The 23,980-nt window shown below is 46.8% G+C and overlaps 1 protein-coding gene across 25 annotated transcripts in view; it reads left to right on the top strand.

Moving 5' to 3' along the window:
- The window catches only part of clasp2 (cytoplasmic linker associated protein 2), a 666,501-nt gene that overhangs the window by 97,584 nt on the left and 544,937 nt on the right, over positions 1-23,980 (top strand). For all 25 annotated transcript variants that reach the window (XM_072467277.1, XM_072467285.1, XM_072467284.1 and 22 more), the window contains exons 3-4: positions 2,184-2,287; positions 16,739-16,830. In XM_072467277.1, the coding sequence (XP_072323378.1) occupies positions 2,184-2,287; positions 16,739-16,830 (196 nt within the window). The remainder of the gene's footprint in view (positions 1-2,183; positions 2,288-16,738; positions 16,831-23,980) is intronic.

Raw genomic sequence — 23,980 nt, 5'->3', positions numbered from 1 at the left:
AATCGACATTACAGAGTACTTCGGGAAATGGCCTGAAAAATAGTGGATGCATTAGTGGTCATCTTCCAAGATTCTATAGACTCTGGAATAGTTATTACAAATTGGAGGGTAGCTAATACAACCATACTATTTTAAAAAGGGTGGTGGAGAGAATACAGGAATTTATAGACCAGTCAGCTTGAAGTCATTAGTGGGCAAAATTCTCGAGTCCATTACAAAAGATTTAAAAGCAGAGCACTTGCAAAACGGTGGCAGAATCAGCATGGATTTACAAAACGGAAATCATGCTTGACAAATCTATTGGAATTCTTAGAGGATGTAACTTAGAGTTGACTGGGTGGAACCAGTGGATGTGGGTTGTTTGGGCTTTCGGAGGTCTGTCAACAAGGTCCCACATAAGGAGTTAGTGCGTAAAATTGAAACGCATGGGATTGGGAGTAGTGTATTGAGATTAATAGAAATTTGGGGAGAAAGTGCAAACTTCACACACCCGAGGCTGGAATTGAACCCGGGACCCTGGAGCTGTGAGGCAGCAGTGCTAACCACCATGCCGCCCCATAAAGGGAGTGCAGCAAAGGTTTATTTTATAACCTGTCTGGATTCTATCTGCTGGGGGCAATTGGTTACCCCCATGGTACTGGAGGAATATGCGCTCCCCCAATGAGATGGGGTAGAGCAATCCTAGCAGCACAGCTGTATAAATAGAGCTGGCTAGAGAGGGAACCAGAAGTGAACTACTGGCCCTGTGTACATATTGTTGTAAATAAAGTTACTTTCTGCTTGACTCTACAAACTCGTGCTGGATTTTTCATGGCCTTCACAAAATTTACCAGACTGATTCCTGGGATGGCGGACTGACATACAAGGAGAGGTTGAGTCAGTTTGGATCATATTCACTGGAGTTCAGAAGAATGAGTGGGAATCTCCGGGAAACCTATAAACTTCTAACAGGACTAGATAGGGTAGCTGCAGGAAGGATGTTCCTTGGTTTTGATGTTTTTGCTTTCAAAAGACCTATTCATTATTCTGCCATTCACACTCACCTGGAAAAATAGTTTCTTAACATACAATAACAATTGCCATTCTCTTTTCCTTTTGCTCCATGACATTTGTCATTTAATCTCCGCTACCCTATCCCAGACCTTCCCTTTTGTTCTTCCTTTCAATAGCATAAAAACCCATCACATTTCCTTTGGTCTTTTGGGCAGCACGGTAGCACAAGTGGGTAGCACTGTGGCTTCACAGCGCCAGGGTCCCAGGTTCGATTCCCCGCTGGGTCACTGTCTGTGCGGAGTCTGCACATTCTCCCCGTTTCTACGTGGGTTTACTCCGGGTGCTCCGGTTTCCTCCCACAGTCCAAAGACGTGCGGTTTAGGTGGATTGGCCATGATAAATTGCCCTTAGTGACCAAAAAGGTTAGATGGGGTTACGGGGGTAGGGTGGAAGTGAGGGCTTAAGTGGGTTGGTGCAGACTCGATGAGCCGAATGGCCTCCTTCTGCACTGTATGTTCTATGTTCTGAAGAAGAATCATATTGGGCTCAAAACGTTAACTGTGTTTCTCACTCCACTGATGCTGCCAGACCTGCTGAATATTTTTAGCACTTTGTTTTTATTTCAGATTTCCAACACTTGCAGTATTTTGCTTTTATTAACAAATAATACAATTTCTATTACAAATTTGTGTCGCTTGCATGTGATTTAGCCTTAATGTCAGTTTAAAAATAGCAAGGTATTGAAAAGTTAAAGGAAATCTGAATAGAAGTAAAATCATTCAGACAGAAAATGGAAAGAGATGTTGAATTAAATGTCCAAAGCACCAGTAAAATTGCCAGAAAAAGCATTTAGTAAAAACTTGTTCAATCACTGTAAATCAATGCCCTGATGTTACTCTTGATGTGGTTAAAAACACCCACAAAAACTCTCAGCAGTGTCTCCCTAATCACCCTGGCCAACACTTGGAAGAACTGAGCACCATTTCAGCAACTAACAATACTTTTAACAGTTAATTTGAAAATCTTCAACTTTTTTGCTGTTTGTCAGTTGAAATTGTGTGCCTTTAAAATCTCGAATTCTTGCATGTTTAACATCAGTTGTGAAAGCACAAACCGAAACGAGAATAAAAATGCAGTATTGGTAATATCTGCAAAGGTTGTTTACTCATGCATACTTTTATTTTCTCCAGTGGTACCAGCACTTGTAGATCGTTTAGGTGATACCAAAGATCAAGTCAGAGAGCAAACACAGAATCTTATTCTCCGAATAATGGATCAGGCTGTATCACCCCAGGTATGTTAGTTTTTTGGGGTTTCCAACTGCATTCATATGACTTTTGTCATCTATAACCAGTTGTTCTTTAAACATTGGTGAATTATCTTTGTTTTCAAGTTCCTGACCTGTTTTTATTTTCAGGTAATAATAGCATAGATTTATTGTCGCCATTCAGTCTCTCGTCTGGAAGAATTGCTGAATACTTTTTTTCTTCCATCGACAAGCAGTCTATTGCTGTGCAGTGACACGTTCAGAGGTTGCGTATGTCTTATCCATCTAACTAGTTGCTTATTCACTCGTACACAAATACACTGAGAAGCTTGAGGACCTTTGAACACGTAACAGAATATGGCAGCTCATGCTGGCAAGGGTGCGTGCAAATTTTCTTCACTGTCCTCTGTGAGGATTCTGCGCTGAGCGAGTTGTGCAGGAATCTCCACTGAAAGTTGAGCCTTTTCAACAGTTGCAGATAAATGACAAGTCTCCTGTCTAATCAGAGTCAGGTTTGAACTCTGTAGTTGTTGGACCAAGAAATTGTAATACAACTATGCCCTGTTTTGAAGTACTCCACAGTTTCTAGGCACTTGAAGGCATAACAACCATGATGGCACAATTTTAAAATTGGGCATATAGAAGGGGCGAGAATTGGAGAAGTCCAAAGGTTTGGACAGCTGTGGGACAGAAGGAGGTAACAGAAGTAGGGAGAAGGTGAGGTTGTGGAGTGACTTCAAAACAAGGGTCAGAAATTTGAAATTGAGGCACCGACCATAGAACATAGAACTGTACAGCACAGTAGAGGCCCTTCGGCCCACGATGTTGTGCCGAACTTGTCTGAAACCAAGATCAAATCAATCTACTCCCAATCACTCTAGTGCACTCCATATGCCTATCCAATAACCGCTTGAAAGTTCCAAAAGTGTCTGACTCCACTACCATAGCTGGGAGTTCGTTCAACACCCCGACCACTCTCTGAGTAAAGAACCTACCTCTGACATCCCTCCTATATCTTCCACCTTGAACCTTATAGTTATGCACCCTTGTTACAGCTACATCCACCAGAGGAAAAAGTCACTGAACGTCCACTCTATCTATCCCTCTCGTGTGCACCTCAATTAAGTCACCTCTCATCCTCCTTCACTCCAATGAGAAAAGCCCTGGCTCCCTCAACCTTTCCTCACAAGACCTACCCTCCAATCCAGGTAGCATCCTGGTAAATCTCCTTTGCACCCTTTCCAATGCTTCCACATCCTTCCCATAATGAGGTGACCAGAACTGCGCACAATACTCCAAATGTGGTCTAACCAAGGTCTTGTACAGTTGCAGCATAACCTCACGGCTCTTAAACTCAATCCCCCTGTCAATAAATGCTATCACACTGTAGGCTTTCTTCACGGCTCTATCCACTTGGGTGACAACTTTCAGAGATCTGTGGACATGAACGCCGAGATCTCTCTGCTCCTCCACATTCTATCCAATAACCAATTAGGGGGTTGGATAGGGTGGACAGTGAGAGCCTTCCCCCGCGGATGGATATGGCTGGCACGAGGGGACATAACTTTAAACTGAGGGGTAATAGATATAGGACAGAGGTCAGAGGTAGGTTCTTTACGCAAAGAGTAGGGAGGCCGTGGAATGCCCTACCTGCTACAGTAGTGAACTCGTCAACATTGAGGGCATTTAAAAGTTTATTGGATAAACATATGGATGATAATGGCATAGTGTAGGTTAGATGGCTTTTGTTTCGGTGCAACATCGTGGGCCGAAGGGCCTGTACTGTGCTGTATTGTTCTATGTTCTATGTTCTATTCTTCAAAACCCTGCCGTTAACCCTGTAATCCGCATTCAAAATTGTTCTACCAAAATGAATCACTTCACACTTATCAGGGTTAAATTCCATCTGCATCCTATCAATGTCTCTTTGCAGCCTACAAGAGCCCTCCACATTATCCACTGCTCCACCAATCTTGGTGTCATCAACAAATTTACTAACGCAACCTTCAACTCCATCATCCAAGTCATTAATAAAAATCACAAATAGCAGAGGATCCAGCACTGATCCCTGTGGTATACCGCTGGTGACTGGGCTCCAGGATGAAAATTTACCATCTATCACCACCCTCTGTCTTCTATGTGATAGCCAATTACTGATCCAATCAGCCAAATTTGCCTCTATGCCATGCCTCCTTACTTTCTGCATGAGCCGACCATGGGGCACCTAAGCAAACGCCTTACTAAAATCCATGTATACGACATCAACTGCTCTACCTTCATCTATGTACTTAGTTACCTCCTCAAAGAATACAATCAAACTTGTGAGGCAAGACTTGCCCCTCACAAATCCGTGCTGACTTTCCTGGATTAAGCTGCATCTTTCCAAATGATCATAAATCCTATCCCTCAGGACCCTTTCCAATAATTTACCTATGACCGAAGTGAGACTAACCGGCCTATAATTGCCAGAGTTATACCTATTCCCTTTTTTGAACAAGGGGACAACATTCGCCTCTCTCCAGTCTTCTGGCACTATTCTTGTAGACAGTGAGGACATAAAGATCAAAGCCAGAGGCTCTGCAATCTCGTCCCTCGCTTCCCAAAGAATCCTAGGATATATCCCATCAGGCCCAGGGGACTTGTCTATCCTCAGGCTTCTCAAAATTTCGAACACAACTTCCTTCCGAATATATACCTCCTCCAGCCTACCAGCCTGAATCGCGCTATCCTCCTCAACAACATGGCCCCTCTCCTTTGTTAACACTGAAGAAAAGTATTCATTTAGGGCCTCCCCTATATCTTCAGACTCCATGCACATGTTCACACTACAGTCCTTGACCGGCCCTAACTTCACCTTGGTCATTCTTTTATTCCTCACAGAAGTGTAAAAAGCCTTGGGGTTTTCCTTGATCCTACCCGCCAAGGACTTCTCCACTCCACACCCCCCCCCCCCCCCTACCCTTTAGCACTCCTGAGCCCTTTCTTGAGCTCGTCCCTAGCTATCTTGTATCCCTCAAGTGCCCGAACAGAACCTTGTTTTCTCATCCTTACATAAGCCCCCTTCTTCCTCTTGACAAGACATTCAACCTCTTTTATAAACCATGGTTCCCTGACTCGACCATTTCCTCCCTGCCTGACAGGGACATACATATCAAGGACACGCAGTATTTGCTCCTTGAACAAGCTCCACATCTCAATTGTGCCTGCCCCTGACAGTTCCTGTTTCCACCTTATGCTCACCAATTCTTGCCTAATCGCATCATAATTACCCTTCCCCCAGTTATAAACCTTGCCCTGCCGTATGTTCCTATCCCTCTCCATTGCTATAGTGAAAGTCACCGAATTGTGGTCACTATCTCCAAAGTGCTCTCCCACAACCAAATCTAACACTTGGCCCGGTTCATTACCCAGTACCAAATTCAATGTGGCCCCGCCTCTTGTCGGTCTATCCACATATTGTGTGAGGAAACCCTCTTGCACACATTGGATAAAAACAGCCCATCCAAACTATTCGAATTATAGTGGTTCCAATCAATATTTGGAAAGTTAAAGTCACCCATGACAACTACCCTGTGACTACCGCACCTATCCAAAATCTGCATTGCAATCTTTTCCTCCACATCTCTGTTACTGTTTGGGGGCCTATAGAAAACTCCGAACAAAGTGACCGCTCCGTTCCTATTTCTAACTTCAGCCCACACTACCTCAGTAGACAGATCCTCCTCAAACTGCCTTTCTGCAGCTATTATACTATCCTTGATTAACAATGCTACTCCTCCACCTCTTTTACAACCTTCCCTTACTGAAACATCTAAAACCAGAACCTCCAACAACCATTCCTGCCCCTGTTCTATCCACGTCTCCGTAATGGCCACAACACCGTAGTCCCAGGTACCAATCCATGCTTCAAGCTCATCAACCTTATTCCTGATGCTCCTCGCATTGAAGTAGACACACTTCAAACCACCTTCATGCCTGCAGGTCCACTCTCGTGACCTTGGTACCTTCCTCAGTACTGCACTACCCTCAACTTCCTGAACTCCAGCAACACTATTTTCTGGACTACAAATCAGTTTCCCACCCCCCCTGCCAAATTAGTTTAAACCTCCCCGAAGAGCTGTAGCAAATTTCCTTCCCAGGATATTGGTGCCTGTTATAACCTGCCTGCTTACCATTGGCTGGGGACTAATGACAATCCCACAATCCTGTGGAAGTATGAGCTTCCCCAATGAGGGGGGCGGAGAAACCATTAGTAAACTCCAAGTATAAATACAGCTGGCCAGTTTAGGAACCAACAGGAAGGAGTGTGCAGCAAGGGAAGTTGCTGCTGCTGCTGTTCTACATATATGTTATTGTAAATAAATGTTATTACTTTGTATCCTTAAACTCGTGCTGGATTCTTCGTGGCCCTTACAAAAGTGCCCCTCTGGTTCAGGTGTTACCCGTCCTGTTTGTACAGGTCCCATATTCCCCAGAATGTGCTCCAATTATCCAATTAATTGAAACCTTCCCTCCTACACCATCCCTGTAGCCACGTGTTTAACTGCTCTCTCTCCCTATTCCTCACCTCGCTAACACGTGGCACTGGTTGTTGGTCAAGGTTGCCAATGTTGGTCAGTGATCACAGATGTGATGGATGAACAGAACATGGTGTGAGTTTGGCAGCAGAATTTTGCAAAGGATGAGAAATGGTGTTGTTGAAACATAAAAGATTCTGCGTGGACAGATACCAGGAGGATGTTTCCACTTGTGGGGGAGACTAGAAATAGGGGGACACAGTTCAAGAATAAGATGTTTACTGTGTAAGACAGTTACGAGAAAGTTTTTCTCTCGGAGGGTTGTTAATTTGTAACATTCTCTTCCCCAGAAAGCAGTGGAGGCTGGGTCTTTGAATTTCTTGAAGGCAGAGTTGGACAGATTTTTGATTGATAAGTGAGTCCAAGGCTATTGGTGGAGGTAGGAAGCTGGAGTTCAGACCACAGCCAAATCAGTAAGTTTATGCCTGAATGGCAGAGCACGCTCAAAAGGCTGAATTGCTTATTGCTGCTCCTCGTTCCTGTGTTCCTATAAGCTCAGGTTTGTTGGGTAGGAGGCCAGTCAGGAAATCATTGGAATAGTGTCAGAGGTAAGCATGAGGGTCTGAGCAGCGGATGAGCTGAGGCAGGTTTGGCAGTTAAACAGACTATTCTGGGGACACCGAGATGGGGAAAGGTCACGCAACAAATTTTGGCAAGTCGGATGTATGTATGAAATCAGAAGAGTCTGTTTAACAAGTTGATGTCAACGTTGTGATCTGCTTTGACATAATGACAAGCTCAGAAATGAAGCCTTAAACTGTTGGTATATATTAACTTTCTTTGAAGTGTTAAGTTTACCCATCAGAAGATAGGGGCACACGTGAGTTTTTGTTTTCATTTCACAACAATAGCATCATTATTATCTCCCCACCCAATTCCAGCTCATCTCATCATAAAATCCGATATTGGGTAGGAAAGGTAAACTGATTGTGAAAGGTTATGTGGTTTGCTTATCGGAGAGGCCGGTGCTGAAATCGGATACCAATATTTTTTTAAAAATAATTTTTATTAAATGTTTTCATAAAATATCAATAACAAAATGAGAAAGGAAAAAGAACCCAACAGGGTTAAGTACAAAACACAAAGCAACCCCCCAAACCACGGTCTAGAAAAGCAACCCCCCCACCCCTGTACATAAATAATAAATTAACATTAACACCCCAACTTAACACAACAGGTGTATACACCCCCTCAGACGCTCCAGTGTAAATAACATAAACAAAAATAAAGTAAACCCCCCCCCCCCCCCGAGCTGCTGCTGCCATTGACCAATGTCTATCGTTCTGCCAGAAAGTCTAAGAACGGTTGCCACCGCCTAAAGAACCATTGTACCGACCTCTCAAGGCGAATTTCACCCTCTCCAATTTAATGAACCCTGCCATATCGCTGATCCAGGATTGCACGCTTGAGGGCCTCGCATCTTTCCACTGAAGGAGAATCCTTCGCCGGGCTACCAGGGACGCAAAGGCCAGAATTCCGGTGTCTTTCGCCTCCTGCACTCCCGGCTCCTCTGCCACCCCAAATATTTTGAGCCCCCAGCCCGGTTTGACCCTGGATCCTACCACCCTCGACACCGTCCTCGCTACGCCTTTCCAAAATTCCTCCAGCGCTGGGCATGCCCAGAACATATGGGTGTGATTTGCTGGGCTCCCTGAGCACCTAACACACCTGTCCTCACCCCCAAAGAACCGGCTCATCCTTGTCCCGGTCATGTGTGCCCTGTGCAGCACCTTAAACTGTATGAGGCTGAGCCTCGCGCACGAAGAGGAAGAGTTCACCCTCCCTCGGGCATCTGCCCATGTCCCCTCCTCGATCCCCTCTCCCAACTCCTCCTCCCACTTACCTTTCAACTCCACCACCGAGGCCTCCTCCTCCGCCTGCATCGCCTGGTAATTTTCCGAGATCTTCCCCACTCCCACCCACCTCCCCGAGAGCACCCTGTCCTGTACTGTGTGTGGCAGTAGCCGCGGGAATTCCACCACCTGCCGTCTGGCAAACGCCCTTACCTGTAAGATCGGATACTAATATTTAATAGCAAAGTACTGTGGATGCAGGAAATGTGAAATAAAACCAGAAAATGATGGAAATGCAGTTCTAACTGCATAATTTTAACTTTTCAGGTCGATGACCCTCTGTCCAAACTGAGATTGCTCAGATGTAACATATTTTAAGCAACCCAGGGAAAGGCAGTGAGGGGAGGCCTGAAAGAGGTTGGAAGGCAGGAGATATTAAATGACAAAATGGAAGGTAGTGCAAAGCAAGAGGAGAGGATAATGGGTCAAGTGTGTCAAGAGGAGGCATAAATGTGGAAAGTGGTCGTCCTCAAAATTGTTTTTTAAAAATGGGGATGGGGTTTATGATGTAGAATTGTAGAACTCATTGAGCCCATGAAACTGTAAAGTTGGTAGTTCCGGTGGCGGCCACGAAGGAGTAGGTAGCACATTTGGTGGCTCCTGCTCGGGTCAGCCCTTTGGACCTTTCCCCGATTTTTGAATTGATAGTGGATGTGACTGTAAGGATGAGTCCCACACCAGTGCGTGGATAGGCGGACCAGGAGTGCTCGCAAAGGAAGAAATAGGCGAACAGAGAAGGCCTGGGTTGAAGCTGCAGCGGGAAAAAGCATGGCGGATGACCGGAGTCCTGGCTCAACGACCCAGCGGTCGACGGAGCAGTTGATGAAGTTTATTCAAGAGGGCTTCGCCAAGCAGAAACAGGAATGCTTGGACCCAATTAGGGAATCGATTGCTTGGCTGGAACAGAGATTGGATGCTCAAGATCGGGCGATCCAGAAAGTGGAGAAAGCACTGACCGAGCATGAGGAACACCAAACAGTAATGGAGGTGGAGGTGGGGATGCTGAGAGACCAGCAGAAAAGGCTCCAGGAGAAGGTGGAGGATCTGGAGAATAGGTCCCGCCAGCAGAACTTGAGGATTGTTGGTCTCCCGGAGTGGTCCAAAGGAGCGGATGCAGGGGCATGTATAGCGGGTATGCTCGAGAAGCTAATGGGGGATAGGACATTCACCTGACCCTTTGAGATGGACAGGGCGCAAAGAGCACTAGCGAAGAAGCCACGTGTAGGTGACCCCCCCCCCCGAGGGCGATAGTGGTGAGATTGCACAGGTGCCTGGATAAGGAGCGTATTCTGACCCACTGGAGGTGATGGGAGAAATTATGAGGATTCTGGGGGAATTCAGCCAGTTTTCGGGTTATAAATTGAACATGGGGAAAAGGGAGATGTTCGCGATCCAGGCAAGGGGGCAGACGAGGCGACTGGGGGAGTTGCCGTTTTAGAGTGGTAGGGGGAAGCTTTCAGTATCTAGGCATCCAGGTGGCACAGGAATGGGAATGGCTACATAAGCTAAATTTGACCCGACTGCTGGACCAAATGAAGGAAGATTTCCGAAGGTGGGACATGCTCCCGCTATCACTGGCTTGGAGGGTACAGACAGTGAAAATGACGGTCCTCCCGAAATTCCTTTTTTTTTTCAGTGTCTCCCCATCTTTATTCCACAGGCCTTTTTTAAACAGGTAAACAAGGTGATCGCTGGCTTTGTATGGGCGGGCAAGACCCCGCCAATAAAAAAGGGGATGCTTGAGCGTAGCCTGGGGGAGGGTGGGTTGGCGCTGCCGAACTTTAGCAATTACTATTGGGTGGCAAACATAGCCATGATTAGGAAGTGGGTGGGGGGGAGGTCGGTGTGGGAGCGAGTCGAGGCGGCATCATGTAAGGGCATGAGTTTCGGGGAATTGGTAACGGCGCCACTGCCGTTCCCACCGGCACGGTACTCCACCAGCCCCGTGGTGGTGGCGGCCCTGAAAGTCTGGGGGCAATGGAGGAAACATGTGGGAGCAGAGGGAGATTCTGTTTGGTCTCCAATCTGCAATAATCATCGGTTTGCCCCTGGGAGGCTGGATGGAGGGTTTTGGAGATGGCAAAGAGCAGGGATCGAGAGGATGGGAGATCTGTTCATAGAGGGGAGCTTTTAAAGCCTGAGGGAGTTGGAGGAAGAATTTGAATTGACGGGAGGGAATGAGTTTAGGTACCTGCAGGTGCAGGACTTCCTACGCAGGCAGGTCTCAACCTTCCCGCTCCTACCACCAAGAGGGATATAGGATACAGTAGTTTCCAGAGTATGGGTGGGAGAGGGGAGAGGTTTCGGACATCTATAAAGAACTCGGGTCAGAGGAAACACAGATTGAGGAGCTGGAACACAAATGGGAAGAGGAGTTAGGAGGAGAGATCGAGGATGGTCTCTGGGCGGATTTGTTGAATAGTCAACGTGTCCACATCATGTGCTAGGCTCAACTTGGTACAATTTAAAGTCGTTCACCGGGCACACATGACAGCGGCCCGGATGAACAGGTTCTTTCGGATAGAAGACAGGTGTGCAAGGTGTGCGGGAGGACCAGCAAACGATGTTCATATGTTCTGGACATGCCCGAAGCTTAGGGGATTCTGGCAGGGGTTTGTGGATGTCATGTCCAAGGTATTAAAAACAAGGGTGGCACCGAGTCCAGAGGTGGCGATTTTCGGAGTGTCGGAAGATCCGGGAATCCAGGAGGAGAAAGAGGCAGACGTTCTGGCCTTTGCCTCCCTGGTAGCCTGGAGACGGATACTATTAGTTTGGAGGGACTCAAAGCCCCCGAAGTCAGAGACCTGACATGGCTGGCTTTTTCTGTCTGGAAAAAAATCAAGTTCGCCTGAGAGGATTAATGTCAGGGTTCGTCCGGAGGTGGCAGCTGTCCATTGACATCTTCAGAGAAAATTAACCGTCAGCAGAGAAGGGTTAGTTTAGTTTAGTGTGTAAGAAAGGTGGGACCTGTGAGGGAGGAAGACGGCCTTTGCACAATGTTTATGTTTGTATGTACACTGTTTCTTCTGTTATTGTTATATTAAAAAAAAGAAACCGTAAAGTTTCTGGTTGAAAGGTAAGGTACTGTTGCTTGCTTTCATTGAGATTTATTGTCTTATGACCAGATCAGAAAGTGTTAACTGACTCCCGTCTATTCAACCTCCTCGGTTGATCACAACAAAGGTTTAAATTTCCTTTTCACGAGGATTTGCCACTTCCAAATCCAAAAGTATTTCACTATTTATGTCGTGAGAAATATGGAGCCAATCAAACAAGATTTTCTTAGATCAAAGAAAGAATAAATTTATGCTGCCTCCTCCTCCACCCCCCCCCCCCCCCCACACACACACACACATACAAATGGGTTAAAGGAATATACAGTTAATTGTTTGTTTATTTTCCATAAGGTATAGATTTTAAACATTGCAGCCAATTGAGATTGGCTCTTTTTTAGATGTGGTCATATGTAGATTATCATAGAATTTACAGTGCAGAAGGAGGCCATTCGGCCCATCAAGTCTGCACCGGCTCTTGGAAAGAGCACCCTACCCAAGGTCACCACCGCCACCTCATCCCCAAAACCCAGTAACCCCACCCAACACTAAGGGCAGTTTTGGACCCTAAGGGCAATTTATCATGGCCAATCCACCTAACCTGCACATCTTTGGACTGTGGGAGGAAACCGGAGCACTACGGAGGAAACCCACGCACACACTGGGAGGATGTGCAGACTCCGCACAGACAGTGACCCAAGCTGGAATTGAACCTGGGACCCTGGAGTTGTGAAGCAATTGTGCTATCCACAATGCTACCGTGCTGCCCGTGATGATGTTGCTATTATTCTAGTTCTCGGTGTGCTAGAGGGTTTCTTCTCAAACCGGGTGGCAAACACTTTTTCCGAAAGAGAGAGATGGAGGGAGTGCAGTTTTTTCTCTGTTGAAGTCTTTGACGCTCAGTGTCCCTTGCAATAATTTTGCAGTTGCCTATTCTACTTCGCCCACTGTATGTTTCCAAGGGAGTATTGGGTGAGTCTCTCTGTGCCACTCATTGTTTCGATATCCGGAACTTTGCCTTTTAACGTTTCTTCTTTGGATGGTGACGAGTTTTTTTTTTTTTTTTTTTTTTTTTTTTTCTCGTTTTTTTTAGAATTTAGAATACCCAATTCATTTTGTCCAATAAAGGGCAATTTAGTGTGGCCACATCACTTATCCTGCACATCTTTGGGTTGTGGGGCGAAACCCACGCAAACACGGGGAGAATGTGCAAACTCCACACGGACAGTGACGGAGAACGTGCAGACTCCGCACAGACAGTAACCAGAGCCGGGATCGAACCTGGGACTTCGGCGCCGTGAGGTAGCAGGGCTAACCCACTGCGCCACTGTGCTGCCCTGATGGTGACGAGTTTTGATGGGATAGGAAATGTTCCTCTCTTCACATTCCCCTGAATGTCTTGTTTTCTTTCCCATCTTTGCTTTGGAAGGGGCCTTCCATTTTAAGTAGATTGTTCGGTAGGGGCCACAGTGGTTATCACTGCTGCCTCACAGATCCAGGGTCCCAGGTTCAATTCCAGACTCTGGTTACTGTCTGTGTGGAGTCTGCACGTTCTCCCTGTGTCTGCATGGATTTCTTCCGGGTGCTCCGGTTTGCTCCCAAAGTCCAAAGAAGTGTAGGTTAGGTGGATTGGCCATGCTAAATTGCACTTAGTGTCCAAAAGGTTAGATCTGTGTTACGGAATAGGGTGAAGGTGTAGGCTTAAGTAAGGTGCTCTTTCCATGGGCCGGTGCAGACCCCATGGATCGAATGGCATCCTTCTGCACTGTAAATTCAATGGTTCTATGATTCTGCTGTTTAGCCAATTGCAAAATGTCCAGTCAGTTGTAAATTGGATCCTCGACTTTCTGACCCACAGACCACAATCAGTAAGAATAAACAAAAGCACCTCCTCCACAATAGTCCTCAATACCGGGGCCTCGCAAGGCTGCGTACTTAGCCCCTTACTATACTCTCTGTACACACACGACTGCGTGGCAAAATTTGGTTCCAACTCCATCGACAAATTTACTGACGATACGACCATAGTGGGCCGGATCTCAAATAACAACGAGTCAGAATACAGGAAGGAGGTCGAGAACCTAGTGGAGTGGTGCAGCGCCAACAATCTATCCCTCAATGCCAGCAAAACTAAAGAGCTGGTCATTGACATCCTGGAGCAAAGTACTGTACACACCCCTGTCAGCATCAACGGGACCGAGCTGGAGATGGTTAGCAGCTTCAAATTCCGAGGGGTACACATCTCCAAAAATCTGTCCTGGTCTACCCATGTCGATGCTACCACCAAGAAAGCACAACAGCACCTATACTTCCTCAGGAAACTAAGGAAATTCGGCATTGTCATGTGAGAGTACTTTTAAGAAATGGGGGGTAATAAAATAGCTGTAGTGGTTGTACCTTTAAGAAATGGTTGTTTTTCAGTGATGTCAGAGAGCGGGTGGAGCTGGGCTGTCTGCCTGCTTTTACTTTCACTTTGGGCTTGCAGCTACAGGGTGTGTTTAGTTTTGTTTTAGATTCAGAGGTGCTGCAGTCACAGCAAGATGTGTATGAATCTCTGCAAACTTATGAATGTTCATTTGGTGATTTCAACGAGGTAACTGTTCTCAGTAGTGAAGTTAAACCTGATGTCTTTCTGTACAATGGGTTCTTTTTGTCTTATGGATGTTGCAAGAAAAGATTAAGAGTTACTTCGAGAGTACTGTATTCTTTGGGGGATTTATCGGTGTTGATAGTTGTTAAGATGTTTACTGGGGGTTTATAAAGTCTTCACTGGTTTCATAAATACACATTGTTTTAATTTAAAAGTACTATAGATTTCTATTGCATCACACCTATAAAGTAGGCCCGTGTGTTCCCCATAACCACAATCTATTAAAAGTTGTGGGTCAGGTGAACTCCATGATACACTTTGGGGTTCTCTCAATCCTGGCCCATAACAGCATGTCCACATTAACTCGCACCAACTTTTACAGATGCACCATAGAAACTGTCCTATCGGGCTGCATCACAGCCTGGTATGGCAACTGCTCAGCCCAAGGCCGCAAGAAACTTGAACACAGCCCAGTCCATCACACAAACCTGCCTCCCATACATTGACTCCATCTACACCTTCCGCTGCCTGGGGAAAGCGGACAGCATAATCAAAGACTCGTACCACCCGGCTTACACTCTTCCATTGGGCAGGAGATACAAAAGTCAGAGAACACGTACGGACAGACTCAAAAACAGCTTCTTCACTGCTGTTACCAGACTCCTAAATGACCCTCTTATGGACTAACCTCATTAACACTACACCCCTGTATGCTTCACCCGGTGCCGGTGTTATGCAGTTACATTGTGTATTTTGTGTTGCCCTATTGTGTATTTTATTTTATTTCCTTTTCTTTTCATGTACTTAATGATCTGTTGAGCTGCTCGCAGAAAAATACTTTTCACTGTACCTCGGTACGCGTGACAATAAACAAAATCCAAATCCAAATTCAGAAGTCATATTTTCAAAACTAAAGGACCATGGCCCTGTGGTAATTGCAATTGTGTAGGAGAACAGTAAAGTTCAGAGTGTGAGTCATGCAGACAATTACAATGGCTGGTGACCTGATGCTTGAGGTCATGCTCATGGACTGAATGGAGATGTTCTGCCAAGTGTGACATTTGAGGTTTCTAAGAATTTAATGATTTGGGACTGATCTTTAATCAAAGGTAAAATGAAGGGAGTCATGTGACACATCTTCAAGCCTAGGTGGGTTGGTTATTAGAGATTAAAGGGGCCCCAGATTATTTTACTGGGTGAAGGTGCAATGTGGTTACACCACAATGACAACAGCCTGTGTACGAGTAATGGACAGACTGTCAGTCTCCAAACTCCCGGAAAAGTGATGTGAATGTTGGATTGGAAACATTTATGCTTTAGAATGTCTATTTTAATTCCAAGATGATGATAAAATTGGCTCTGAAGTATACCTAATCATCATTTCTCTCTGGATATAAGGCCCGTGTGATGTTGCCATGGAAATGGCCTTGGAAAGAGGAAGGATTTCTCAGACATCCCTGAAAACGCAGACACAGTTCATCTTCCTGGGTCCGAGGCTGAGAGAGATCAACGAGAGTCTGAAAATCTTAGTTCACTGCACTGTCATGCGTGTAGAATCTCGAGTAACAGAAAACCCCACAATTCTGAGTAATTAAAGGGATCTTAGAAGATTATCCTAGTTTGTGCTTGAGGGAGGATCTCCATGAATAATCTTGTTGTGGAGGACAGTTCTGGAGGTGCCATTGCAGGCTGAGAAAGTCAACCCTTGGGAGTAAAGAATCACTTTAGACTGATTTTGAGGGCATTGTATACCTGCTTAAATGACAGTGTAATGTATATCTATGAATTGTAATGCCTTGTCATGCTAAAAATAACAAGAAGCGTATTCTATTCTGTGGCTTGATGTATAAGTTGCGTACTGAGTATTTAGTAAATATTGTTTTCAGTCTTTTGTTACAGTAAACATCAGGGTGGCATGGTGGCACAGTGGTTAGCACTGCTACGGCACCAGGGACACTGGTTCATTAGTGCTCTTTCCAAGGCCAGTGCACGCTCGATGGGCCGAATGACCTCCTGCACTGTAAATTCTATGATGTTATGCGCAGGTTTAGTGGATTGGCCATACTAAATTGCCCCTTAATGTCTAAAGTGTTAGGTCGGGTTATGGGGATAAGGTGGGAGCCTGACCGTAGTTCGGGTGCTCTTTCAGAGGGCTTGTGTAAACTTGATGGGCCAAATGTCCTCCTGCACTGTAGTGATTCTATGAAAACATGATACCTTTTCATGTTATACTTACAGCTATTAACAGGAAGTTTTGATTAACTTTTCAAAGTTACGATATCTAGAGATCATAACAAAACTGATCGCTCAATGTGAGTTTGCACAATATTGTGAAGATTGTATTGTGAAAAACTGTAATATTTGATGTGGCTTTCGGATGATATTACAATAAACTTTTTTTTCAGTACGTTTGGGAAAGATTAACTTCAGGGTTTAAACACAAGAACTTTCGGACACGTGAAGGAGTCTGCCTGTGCCTGATCACTACACTGAACATGTGAGTCAGAAGTACTTGTTTCATTATTGTGACTTGTTAATGTAACATGTTTGAATTCATTCGACCATTTTACCGTGCCAAAACGATTCAGTCTACTTCTGGAATAAATATTAAGTTGCATGTTCGCAAAGACAATTTTCTTGTCGAGCTCTTTGCCCATTAAAAATGGAGTACCAGATTATGCTTGCTTTCAAGTAGGCTTTATTCCAGGCCTAATTTTTCAATGGTTAAGTATAATTAAAATCATCTGTTTCAGTGCCATCTTGATTTTGAGCATTTGAAGCAAGTGGTAAATGTTGGACTTAGTGTTTACTTTATCAATAAATGTAGTAACCCATCTGTGATGAAGTAATTTATGGTGCATTTTCCCTGCATTGTCCATGTGCTGACTATCACATTGCAAAATTTAAATTTCTTTCCACTCTTTACTTCTCTTCATATATCAAGATTCAAAGTTACTCACAGGAAGAGGCCCTTCAGCTCATCATGCCTGCACCGGCCATCAAACACCGATCGATTCTCATCCCATTTTTCAGCACTTGGTCAATAGCCTTGTGTGCTATGGTGTTTCGAGCGTACATGTTGTAGTATTTCGTTTCCTCCACCCTTTCAGGCAGTGAGGTCTAGAATCTCACCGCCCTCTGAGTGAAGACATTTTTTTCTCAAATCCCCTTTAAATCCATGCCCCTGGTTATTGCCTTCTCTACCTAGGAGAAAGGTTTTTCCCTATCTATGTCCGTCATGATTTTGTGCACTTCAATCTGGTCTCCTCTCCTCCCAGCCTAACCAGCCTCTCTTCATAGCTGAAATGCTTCAGTCCAGGCAGCATACTGGTGAATCTCCTCTACATCCTTTCCAGTGCAATCACATCTTTCCTGTAGTGTGACGACCAGGAACTACACAATCTACTCTAGCTGTGGCCTAATGAGTGTTTTATACAGCTCTATCATTACCTCCCTTCTTTTGCATTCTGTGCCTCGGCTAAGAAAGGCAAATATCCATGTGCCTTCTTTAACACCTTATCTACCACTCCCGCTGCCTTCAGGGATCTAGTCACAAAAAAATCTTTGACCATCATCGTCTGCCTTCTGCCACTGAGCCAATTTGTCAAAATGCCCTGGATCCCATTGGCTCTTACCATCTTGATAAGTCTCCCATGAAGCATCTAGTCAATAACTGAAGTCCATGGAGACAACATCAACTGCACTACCCGCATCTACACACCTAGTAATATCCTTGAAAATTTCAGTTAAATTTGTTAGATATGATCTCCCCCTCAGAATGCCATGCTGAATATCCTTGATTAAGCCTTGTCTGTCAAAGTGGAGATTAATTCTGTCCCTCAGAATGTTTTCCAATAATTTCCCTATCACTGATGTTAGACACTGGCCTGTAGTTACCTGGTTTATCCCTACTTCCCATCTTGAATAATGGTACCATATTAGCTGTCCTCCTGTCCTTTGGCACCTCCCCTGTAGCCAGAGAGGATTTGAAAATTACTGTCTGAGTGCCTGCAATCTCCTCCCTTAACTCACAAAGCAGTCGGGGTCCATGTCATCTGGTTCGGGGGATTTACCCACTTTTAAGCCTGTTAGAACCTCGAATACCTCCTCACTTTCAATGCTAATCTTTTTCAATTATATCACTGTTTCCCCCTCCATGATTTCTATACCTATATCATCCTTCCCAATAGTGAACACCAGATGCCCAACTCTTTCCCTGGTTACCCTCTTTCCCTCAATATTCAATAAAACACCGTGGGATTTTCCTTTATTTTGCCCGTCATTGTTTTTTCATGCCCTCTTTTTCTTTTTAAAAAAAATATATTTTATTCAAATTTTTCGGCCAAACAAAACAGTACAAAGGTTTTCCCTTTTTACAACAATAAAACAATATAAATAACAGTGACCGTTTTAACAAGTAAATAAATAATATATAAATTAAATGGCAGCTGCCATAACAAAAATAATAACTCTCCAGATAATAAAATCAAACAATCGAATATACATAACCAAGTACAAATATCTATACAAACCCCCCCCCCCCCCCCCCCGGGTTGCTGCTGTCACCTTCCCATTTCCTTTATCGTTCTGCGAGGTAGTCCATGAACGGTTGCCACCGCCTGGTGAACCCTTGAGCCGAACCCCTTAGTGCAAACTTTATCCGTTCTAGTTTTATAAACCCTGCCATGTCATTTATCCAGGTCTCCACGCCCGGGGGTTTGGCTTCCTTCCACATAAGCAATATCCTTCGACGGGCTACTAGGTACGCAAAGGCCAAAACATCAGCCTCTTTCGCCTCCTGCACTCCCGGCTCTTCTGCAACCCCTAATATAGCCAACCCCCAGCCTGGCTCGACCCGGACCCCCACCACCTTCGAAAGCACCTTTGCCACCCCCACCCAGAACCCCTGCAGTGCTGGGCATGACCAAAACATGTGGGTGTGGTTTGCTGGGCTTCTCGAGCATCTCCCACACCTATCCTCTACCCCGAAAAATTTCCTGAGCCTTGCTCCGGTCATATGCGCCCTGTGCAAAACCTTGAATTGTATCAGGCTTAGCCTGGCGCACGAGGACGACGAGTTAACCTACGTAGGGCATCAGCCCACAGCCCCTCCTCAATCTCTTCCCCCAGCTCCTCTTCCCATTTTACCTTCAGCTCATCCACAATGATCTCCCCCTCGTCCCTCATTTCCCTGTATATATCTGACACCCTACCATTCCCCACCCATGTCCCTGAGATCACTCTATCTTGAATCTCCTGCGTCGGGAGCTGCGGGAATTCCCTCACCTGTTGCCTCGCAAAAGTCCTCAGTTGCATGTACCGAAATGCATTCCCTTGGGGCAACCCATATTTCTCCGTCAGCGCTCCCAGACTCGCAAACGTCCCATCTATGAACAGATCTCTCAGTTGCACAATCCCAGCTCTCTGCCATACTTCAAATCCCCCATCTATTCTCCCCGGGACAAACCTATGATTATTTCTTATCGGGGACTGCACCGAGGCTCCCGTCCTTCCCCTATGCCGTCTCCACTGCCCCCAAATTTTCAGTGTTGCCACCACCACTGGACTTGTGGTGTATTTCTTCGGGGAGAACGGCAACGGCGCCGTTGCCGGTGCTTGTAGGCTGGTTCCTTTGCAGGACGCCATCTCCAATCTCTTCCACGCCGCTCCCTCCCCTTCTCCCATCCACTCACACACCATTGAGATATTGGCGGCCCAGTAGTATTCACTTAGGCTCGGTAGTGCTAGTCCCCCCCTATCCCTGCTACGCTGCAAGAACCCCCTCCTCACTCTCGGGGTCTTCCCAGCCCACACAAAACTCATGACACTTTTCTCGATTTTCTTAAAAAAAGCCTTCGTGACCATCACCGGAAGGCACTGAAACACAAAAAGGAATCTCGGGAGGACTACCATTTTGACCGCCTGCACCCTACCCACTAGTGACAGGGGCACCATGTCCCATCTCTTAAAATCCTCCTCCATCTGTTCCACCAATCGTGTTAAATTAAGCCTATGTAAGGTTCCTCAACTCCTGGCTATCTGAATCCCTAAGTACCGGAAATCTCTTGTTACCTTCCTCAGCGGTAAATCATCTATTCCCCTGCTCTGCTCCCCCGGATGCACCACAAACAACTCACTCTTCCCCATATTCAATTTGTACCCCGAAAATTCCCCAAACTCCCTGAGTGTCTGCATTATCTCAGGCATCCCCTCCACTGGGTCCGCAACATACAGCAATAAATCATCTGCATACAATGATACCCGGTGTTCTTCTCCTCCCCTGAGTACTCCCCTCCACTTCCTGGAGCCCCTCAGTGCTATGGCCAGGGGCTCAATCGCCAATGCAAACAGTAGCGGAGACAGGGGACACCCCTGCCTCGTCCCTCTATAAAGACTGAAGTAGTCAGACCTCTGCCTGTTCGTGACCACACTCGCCACCGGGGCCCTATACAGCAGCTGTACCCATCCAATAAACCCTTCTCCAAAACCAAATCTCCTCAGCACTTCCCACAGATAGTCCCACTCCACTCTGTCGAATGCTTTCTCGGCGTCCATCGCCACCACTATCTCTGCCTCCCCCTCTGGTGAGGGCATCATCATCACCCCTAGCAGCCTCCGTATGTTCGTGTTCAGCTGTCTCCCCTTGACGAACCCAGTTTGATCCTCGTGGACCCCCCCCCCCCGGGACACAGTCCTCTATCCTCGTCGCCATCACCTTGGCCAGGAGCTTAGCATCTACGTTTAAAAGGGAAATGGGCCTGTAGGACCCACACTGCAGCGGGTCTTTTTCCTTCTTCAAAAGGAGCGATATCGTCGCCTCCGACATAGTCGGGGGCAACTTCCCCCTTTCCCTGGCCTCATTAAAGGTTCTCGTCAAAAGCGGGGCCAGTAGGTCCATATATTTCCGAAAAAATTCCACCGGGAATCCGTCCGGTCCCGGGGCCTTCCCCGCCTGCATGCTCCCAATCCCTTTTACCACCTCCTCCATCTCAATCTGTGCTCCCAGTCCTGCTCTCTCCTGCTCCTCCACCTTCGGGAATTCCAGCTGATCCAAACAAACAAAGAACAAAGAAATGTACAGCACAGGAACAGGCCCTTCGGCCCTCCAAGCCCGTGCCGACCATGCTGCCCGACTAAACTACAATCTTCTACACTTCCTGGGTCCGTATCCTTCTATTCCCATCCTATTCATATATTTGTCAAGATGCCCCTTAAATGTCCCTATCGTCCCTGCTTCCACTACCTCCTCCGGTAGCGAGTTCCAGGCACCCACTACCCTCTGCGTAAAAAACTTGCCTCGTAAAATCCAGGAAACACATCATTCCCTCCTTCCCTTCCGAGGGCTGAGCCTTATATAACCTCTCATAGAATGCCTTGAACACCCCGTTCACTCTCTCCGCTCCCTGTTCCATCTCTCCCTCCTCATCTCTCACCCCACCTATCTCCCTCGCTGCTCCCCGCTTCCTCAATTGGTGGGCCAGTAGCCGACTCGCCTTCTCTCCATACTCATACTGTACACCCTGTGCCCTCCTCCACTGTGCCTCTGCCTTACCCGTGGTTAGCAGGTCAAATTCCACATGCAACCTTTGTCTTTTCCTGTACAGTCCCTCCTCCGGTGCCTCTGCATATTGCCTGTCCACCCTCAGAAGTTCTTTCAACAATCGCTCCCTTTCTTTACCCTCCGCCACTATGGTCTTTGCCTCAAACAGTACCCGTTTCCCCACTAAGATAGCCACCCCCCTATTCTTCGCATCTAAACCCGAATGAAACACCTGCCCCACCCATCCTTTACGTAGTCTGACCTGGTCTATCAGTTTCAGGTGCATCTCCTGCAACACAACCACATCTGCCTTTAATGTCTTTAGGTGTGCGAGTACCCGTGCCCTTTTAATCGGCCCGTTCAGCCCTCTCATGCTCCACGTGATCAGCCGGGTTGGGGCGCTCTTTACCCCTCCCCCCCCCTTGTCGACTAGCCATCCCCTTTTTTAACCCAGCTCCTCACCCGGTTCCCACGTACCCGTATATCCCACCGACGGTGCCCTCCCGCCTCGACCACCCCATCCCATAACAGCTCCCCCTTCTCCTTACCAGCAGCAACCCAGTTAACCTCCCCCCTCTCCGCTAGATCCCCCTCTAGCGTAATTGCACCCCCCCATGTTGCTCCCAGAAGTCAGCGAACTCTGGCTGACCTCGGCTTCCCCCCTTGTCCTCGGCCCCCACTGTGCGAGGCCCCCTCCTTCCTGCGTCCCCGTTCCCGCCACAATTACCATAGCGCGGGAACAAAGCCCGCGTTTCCCACGTGGTCCCACCCCTAAGGCGCATTTCCCTTCTCCTTCCCCTTTCCGTCCCACCGCCGCCCACAGTTCCTCATACCCCCCCCCCCAAAAAACATGGGGAAGAGAGAAAAGTTACAGGATCACAGAATTAGCAAATTGAAAAATCCTCTACCCCCCCCCCCCCCCTTTCCCTTCCTCGCCCCACATAATCACCCCACCACTTTGTCCCAGAAGCTCTTTCTCTCGCCAGACTATTCCATCTTCTCGTCCACAATGAATGTCCATGCCTCTTCTGCCGTCTCAAAGTAGTGGTGCTTCCCTTGGTGTGTGACCCACAGTCTTGCCGGTTGCAACATTCCAAATTGAACCTTCTTTTTGTGAAGCACCGCCTTAGCCCGATTGAAACCTGCCCTCCTTCTCGCCACCTCCGCACTCCAATCCTGGTACACGCAGATCACCGCGTTCTCCCACCTACAGCTCCGAGTTTTCTTCGCCCATCTGAGGACCGTCTCTCTGTCATTGTAGCGGAGAAACCTCACCACTATAGCTCGAGGTATTTCTCCAGCCTTTGGTCTTCGTGCCAGAACTCGATAGGCTCCCTCCACCTCCAAAGGGCCCGTCGGGGCCTCCGATCCCATTAGCGAGTGAAGCATCGTGCTCACATATGTCCCGACGTCTGCCCCTTCTGCGCCTTCGGGAAGACCCAGGATTCTTAAATTCTTCCTCCTCGAGTTATTCTCCAGTGCTTCCAACCTCTCCACACACCTTTTGTGCTGTGCCTCGTGCTTTTCTGCCTTCACCACCAGGCCCTGTATTTCATTCTCGTTTTCAGCAGTCTTTACCTTTACGACCCGAAGCTCCAGCTCTTGGGTCCTCTGCTCCTCCTTTAGCCCTTCAATCGCCTGTAATATCGGGGCCAACACTTCCTTCTTCAACTCCTTCTTCAGCTCTTCAACACAGCGCCGCAGGAACTCCTGTTGCTCCGGGCCCCATAACAAACGGCCACCTTCCGACGCTTTGAGCTTCCCTTCCTTGCCGCTGCTCCAGAGGTTCCTCCGTAATCCGGCCGCTATCCTCTCCCTTTTCCATGCGTGTCCGGTGGGATTCCCTTCTGGTTTACCGCAGTGTTTTTGGCCGTTTAAATTGCCGTTGGGGCTCCTATTAAGAGCCCAAAAGTCTGTTCCAACGGGAGATGCCGAAACGTGCGACTCAGCTGGTCATTGCCGCACCCGGAAGTCCCATGCCCTCTTTTTCTTATAATTTCTTTTTTGAGCAAGTCCCTGCACTTCCTATATTCCACTAAGTTTTGAGCTCTAGGGCATCCACTGTTTTGAGCCTGCTGTTCTGTATCTGCCATAAACCTCCCTTGAC

Source organism: Scyliorhinus torazame, chromosome 11 (genome assembly GCF_047496885.1).
Source record: "Scyliorhinus torazame isolate Kashiwa2021f chromosome 11, sScyTor2.1, whole genome shotgun sequence".
Taxonomy (NCBI): domain Eukaryota; kingdom Metazoa; phylum Chordata; class Chondrichthyes; order Carcharhiniformes; family Scyliorhinidae; genus Scyliorhinus; species Scyliorhinus torazame.
Note: the sequence above shows the minus strand (reverse complement) of the source record. Positions and strands in the feature narration are given on the sequence as shown.